The 6,579-nt window shown below is 37.7% G+C and overlaps 1 protein-coding gene across 1 annotated transcript in view; it reads left to right on the plus strand.

Moving 5' to 3' along the window:
* Positions 1 to 6,579, plus strand: part of LOC106462664 (regulator of nonsense transcripts 2-like) — a 126,482-nt gene that overhangs the window by 11,565 nt on the left and 108,338 nt on the right. The window contains exons 4-5 of the mRNA XM_013922608.2: positions 1,324 to 1,397; positions 6,047 to 6,085. Of these exons, the coding sequence (XP_013778062.1) occupies positions 1,324 to 1,397; positions 6,047 to 6,085 (113 nt within the window). The remainder of the gene's footprint in view (positions 1 to 1,323; positions 1,398 to 6,046; positions 6,086 to 6,579) is intronic.

Consider the following 6,579-nt stretch of genomic DNA (forward strand, 5'->3'; position numbering starts at 1 on the left):
TATATATATATATATATATGGGAGTGTTTCCAAAAATGGAAAGAGGTGGGCAGGGTGCCACTGTGTTTGATTTATTACATGAGCATTACCTTAGCAAATTGAAAAAATACGAGGCTCTTATTTTATATTCTAGCTTGTTAGTATTGGTAATTTGTGTTCCTAATTCATTTGAAACTATAGACTTAGTATTTTGACATCACAAACACCTAATTTGAACCAGTGCTGCATTCAATGTACCACATGACACACAAATATCAATGTTTTAATATTTACTTTTAAATTGAGAAATTTAGTAAGGGTACAATACTAAAATTTGAATTATAATCTACAGTTTGATATCAAACTTAATGACATAAATTCATGACATAGTAGTTCAATAAAATGTTGAATGCGAGTCAACAAATGCGATGACATGGCCTTTCACTGTGACCCATCTGGAAAGGGTTAAGTGGTTTTTATAAATTGTGCAAATGAAATTTTATGGTGTTCAGGTGAAGAAAAGTATTTTTAATCTTAACATGAAAATCATTTTGCACTTGGAGCAATCAGTACTTTGATTCCATATATTCACGGACAAATGATTAGTGAAAATACTTAATTAAAAAATCTGATTTTTTATGTACAAAAGACTTGTAATGTTTACTGAAATATTACACATTTTGTGAATTAGACTGTTTATGGAAAGTGGGAGTGGACTGTAAAAATACCGGGGCAGTTTCAGGTCTACTAAGAGATAGTGGAATGGTTCAGGGCCCTCCTGAAAAGAAGTTGGATGGCATCCTGCCTCATCCCACCCCACTTCAAACACTGCTTATAACTTTTGTGTTGATCTTGTGTATCATTGGTTAACTCTATGTGCATAGGTGGAGTATCAGTGTGTGCATGTTTTGACCTTGTACAGAGTGCTGTTCAACATGGTATTGTGAGTTTGATACCAGTTATCAATATTTCATGTTATCCAACATTGCTAAGTTTGCAACAATTCTGGTACAGTATGCAGGGATACTGAAAAAGACTTTAGATTTACATTTAGGAGATTGTAGAGGTTTTTCAAATGTAATTTACATACTGTATAATGAGCAAAAGTATTCTTATTCTTCACATGAACATCACCTTGCATGAGGTAAAGTTGGATCTTAACCATAGTATTACATTAATGGAGGTTTGTGGTAAATTTGATTGTATACATAGTTGATCATTTGCATTAGTGTAGATGATGAAGTAAACTTTCCAGTTATTTCAAAAGGATTTTAAGAAAAATAATTTATCTTTAAACAGTCAAAATATATCTCTTTATGATTTTCTTTCTTTCTTTTTTTTAAGACTCAGTCGAACATAACTCTTCCAGTCAAGACATTGAAGAAGGTGATGAGTTGAAAGAACAGCAAATGTTACAGGTAAACAGGAAATTTTTATATGGCTCGCTAAATTGTCAGGAAACTTACTTTTTAAGTAGTATATATTAAGTAAGTAAATATATGGGTGTGTTGGACTAAGGATTCTTCTACAGCAGACGTCTGTGACTTGTTGGGGATAAATTAAAAACAAACATCATGCACTCCACTTATTTTCAAAATAATATATCTATTCTGAACAACTTAAACATTCCTTACACTATGGAGATCACAGTTATATCTTAAATACTATAGTTCTCTTCTTCTTGTCAAAAGTCCACTTAGGCCTCTTCAATTGCTTTGGAATTCAGTTGACAAGCCGAACAATTTTTCTCTATTTGTATAGCCAGACTATCCATGTATAGTTCACTTACATTGTCATTGAGTTACCATGGTTCTATCCTGTACTGTTTTTGGAGTCTCAAATCTCGTTGGTTCCTACAGGGGGGTCATAGTTCGTGAGTATCGATCCTCAACATCAGCTCCTTGGTTCATTGGTACATAGTATAGATTCTGTCTATATTCAAGGTTTCCACAGCTTAGTCAGATCGCCAACAGTGTCTGTGATTATTGTCTACCTTCAGGTGCTGTGAGGGCTCAGTTCCAAGATTTTCTGGATGTGTGGTAATCTTACCCGTTGGTTCAGAAGCCCTGCAGGACCTTGGGTCACAATTGGTCGGTCATTTGACATCTTCCCCACTATTTTTCACCCAACCTGTAGGGTTTCTGTCTCCTGCAGTTCAGTTGGATTTGGAACTTAGTTCTAGTGTTATCTGAGTCTGGTTGGTCTGGGGGTAGTGAGAGAGTTGGGCTGGTTCATAAGAGTTTTTATTCCTGTTAGTTGTTGGGCCTATGAAAACAGGAGATTAGTGTCCAGTCATCAATCTTTCTTATCTATACCAGTACCTAGATTCTCCAGAGCTCACAAGTTAATCATTCCTCAATCTGTGTGGATTTTTTTACTGGGATTGTAGATGTCCAGCTTGGTTGTAGTTGGCTCCTATCTGCACTTAACAGTGTACTCCCATCACTATTTGCATTTGTGGTGCACAAGGGTCAGGTACTGCAGTTCTGAGTTTTTTCCTTCAGTCTCACATGGGCATACCATGGGTTCTGCTGTATTGTATGAGTTTTCTCATCCCCTTCATTCCATCATATTGTGCACATGCCATTCCATGAATAACTGTTACTGCTTGCAACATCTTGACTATTACATCCTGCTTCTAATTTCAGGTACAACCCAGGTAGGCTTCTCTTTTGGGACTACTGCATCTATTGTTGCTCCAATTCAATATGTCATCAGTCTGGGTATTTTTCATCTCATCTCTCAGTTGGGCTCAGCTGCCTCCCATTCTGCTCAGTGCTATAGAATGGGATGTCACACTCTTACTCCCCTATCCTTCTCTTACTGCACAGATGTTTTTTTCTCTTCTAGGAATGTGGGCATCACTGGAATCCTTTGTGCTTGTGCGACAAGAACACAAGCGATCCTTTTATTGGTCTTTAAGCTTCAGGGATGCGGTACATATGCCAACAGGAATTCCAGAGTATGCACAGACAAAGAGGATTCCCTACCCAATGTTTTCATCCTTCTTGCTCTTCAACAGATAAGGTCTCATGGTCTGGGCTTATTAAAGGGTACATTGTCAGGTTTCTGAATATACCGTGGTGGTGTTTTATGTTTCTCATCAAGGAAGCATGTGGTCTAGGGCTCCATATTTTCATATTTTGGACCTCCTTTCTCGGGACTAATCTTATCTAATCTTATTCTAGCTTGCCATTTCCAACGGGTATGCCTGTGATAGCAGGTCTTTTGTCTCAATCTAAACATATTTTCCTGACAGAATCTATGTTGTATTGCAAGGTTCGGTTGGATTGTATTTCATTTTGCAACTCTAATTGGTGGGTTGGCCTCTCATTGGACTACCCAACTACTGGCAATTTGGTCTTCAGTACCTCATCTTTATGCCTTGGTAATAGATGATTTCCATTTAGACAAGATGGGAATATCACTCTCAACCTCTTTCCACTTCATATGTTACCCAGGGTACGAAATATGACTTCTTCTAACTCATTGCCAGATCCTGTTGATTGCACCAGATTGGCAGCTACACCTAGATTTCTGCGGTCCCTCTTGGTGTTTCCAACTCTTCCACTTCATTTTAGGCTCTCTCTGTCGAGGCAGCCATGATCAGATATGGTGCACCCTGCTATCCAATAGCTCAAGCTTCTGGCATAGAGGTTATGCTGTTTTTCACATGCCATTGAGGTTTAATTTTTAAGGTTGACATGTATCTGGCTTAGTTTCTGCTTTGTCTGAAAGCCACTTTTCTCAAAGGTAATGACATGCCTATTGGCAGTGTTGTATTGAAAGGAGGTTGAATCCTTTTCAATCAGTGGTGTCAACCATAACATGTTTTTTTACTTGGTTCTTTGACAGAGGTATTTGCATTTTACACAGTTGCTATTGTTTACAGTGACCTTATTGACTACCATTTGATTATTGCAACTACATACTTTTGAGTCCTGGTACTATCCAGATTCCTCACATCATTTTGGGTAATTGGTCTCAAATGACCTTTCCAGTTACCTAACAGGTAGATTTAGGTTACATGTTCTTTCTCCACACCTGTTTGTGACCTGACGCTCATATACCATGTATCTCCTTTACCTGCAGGTTTATTTTTCATAGCTACTGATCACAGACATCACCGGTCAGAGTGATTTGAACTGTTTGTCCACAAACCACTTTCTCATTCTCACTACATCCTCAGACCAACACTGTTAGACAGGAAAGGGGTTCAATCCTTTGCTCCAATTCATCTACTCACTCTTTCTCTCTATGTCCAACCAGATTACGATCTTGAGCATGTTCACTGAGGGTTTTGAAGGTTTTGTTGCCTGCACTCATACCTTTAGAGATACTAGATAACACTTTATTCAGGGCTCTCTTTGAAGGCGAGGTATCTCCTGTGAGTTGCATCTAATAACATTTATCTTTTCTGTGTCTTAAGCAGCCTGATCGAATTGCCCGCTGGAGGTCACTAGGCGGACTGGCATGTGGACCTCCCCAAATACCTTTATCTTACATTATTTGTCTTATCTGACAGCCTCTTCATCTGAGAGTTTTTGACTACCCCTTGTAGGTATCTTAACTATTTCTGCTAGATTATCCAGAGAGGTGAGTATTTTGATTTCTACCTTTCAGGGTTCCTTACCTTGTTTTCACAGGATTCCACTCTGTGGTGAGTGTTGCCAAAACAAGTGTGCTTTTATCGAACCAATTCTGCACTAGCAACCACTATTTCTCTATAATTACTACTGGCTGGAACAGGTTCTGTAGAAATAAGGTGTTCCATAAGACCACCTAGGAGCTCATCAGGTGATATTACCATACTATGCTGGACCACCACTCATGGACTATCATGAATAAAGCTAAAGGGGATCCTGCCTGTCCCTGTCGATCATCAGATTGAATGAATGGGTGTAAGTTTGCTTTTAAAAATATAGGGAACTTGGTTCACCTATTGCACTGTTTCCAAAGCACTGTGTTTCTCAGGACTCCCCAATGTGCATTACCCCCCAGATTGTACTAGTGGAGCTAGGAAGTCCTTACCACACCTAGTTTCCAGTCATTGGGGTAGTGGACAGAGGTTTTTCCTCTAGTCTTGTAAAAGAGGGCAAAGTTGTGGGTCCTGCCTACCTGGATGTTGGTAGAAGTGGCACCAGCTTACTCGTAATATCGGTTCAAATTTGATGCTCAGCTACCCAGTTGTGGCTCCTTGCCCACTTGGTTGAGGAGTGAGGATGGATGAATGTTAATAATTCTAGACCAGACGAATTCTGTTCCTTTGGTTGAGTATGGTATACACGATCGCGTCATTCCGAGCCTGGGGTGTTGCCATTTGGGCTTCTTCAAGTGGAGGAGAAGGTTTGTCCACTTTGGTGTTGCTTACTTTCTCATCGTGATTCTGGTGGTTTGGAATTCATAACTCTATGGCTACAGGTTGGGATCCAATCAAAAGTATATCTATATGTAACATTGCGATTCAATTGCCCTAGCCACCAATGTGGGATATAAGGACTAAGACCCCTTAATTCCAACCCTGAATAGTGGAACCTCAGCCATCTGTTTGGGGCTGGCTTATAGTGATGATCACTCATGTACAATTCCACCCTTGATACAGGAACTAAGTTCAGGTTGAAGAACATACCTGTTCAGGATATAGCAAGGTTTCCCACTTGGGGTACTAATCTTTTCTTGGCACATCCATGATCTATGCATGATCTTTCTCTTTTGGGTATAACACAAAATGATGATGAACAAAAAAAACATTTTCTCTATACAGCAAAATTGATGGAACTAGAAACTGAAATAGCATATACTAGAAAGTCCTGTTTCTTACCACTTTAATGGTAGACTTTTTACAAATTCTGTATAAACTTTGTATTTTATATTCACACTTTATTACATTTGGTATAAAAACTTCAGGCTACTTGTACACATGCCAAATTGTTAAGGCTTGTTGAATCCCACAGCATGATGTTAATACTTTATTTTGCCAATTTCTACTAGGTTTTGCTTGTTTTTATTGTGTTTTCAATATGTAAATATAGATGTTTTATGTATTTACTATTTGTTTTGTTTTCAGGAAACTGAAACAGATGCAGGGGGAGAAGAGGAAAGTAAAGTAAGAAAATATGTTTGTTTGTGGAATATATGTTAACATTTAAACACAGAAGATGAAAAGAATTAAAAAGATGGTTGTGGTGTTTTTCAAGTCACTTTGGGACTCAGTTTTTGTTTTCCAGCAGTGATTTAAAGCTGGTAACCATTTTGTGCTTGTTATAGTTTTCATGCTATAACTTTAAATTAGTAAGCATACGTTCATGAAATTTGGCAGATTATCGGTGAACATTACCAGACTTTCATACTCAAAATATCAATTTTTTTTTAAGTCTTATGGTTTGTTAAGCAGTATTTTTCTCATTCCTTTTTTCTTTTTGCATGTTGCTTATCCAACTTGCAAAGTAATTTTCATTTGAAGATTAAAAATACTTTTATGCATCAGAAAATTATCAAATTTCACACGCGAAATCTTTATAATGACTAGATAGTTATCAAACATTTCTTAAGAAAAACTTTATATTTTTATGTTATTTTCAGTAATGTAATCTCTGTAGG

The sequence above is a fragment of the Limulus polyphemus genome, unplaced genomic scaffold (genome assembly GCF_000517525.1).
Source record: "Limulus polyphemus unplaced genomic scaffold, Limulus_polyphemus-2.1.2 Scaffold1219, whole genome shotgun sequence".
In the NCBI taxonomy this organism is placed as follows: Eukaryota; Metazoa; Arthropoda; class Merostomata; order Xiphosura; family Limulidae; genus Limulus; species Limulus polyphemus.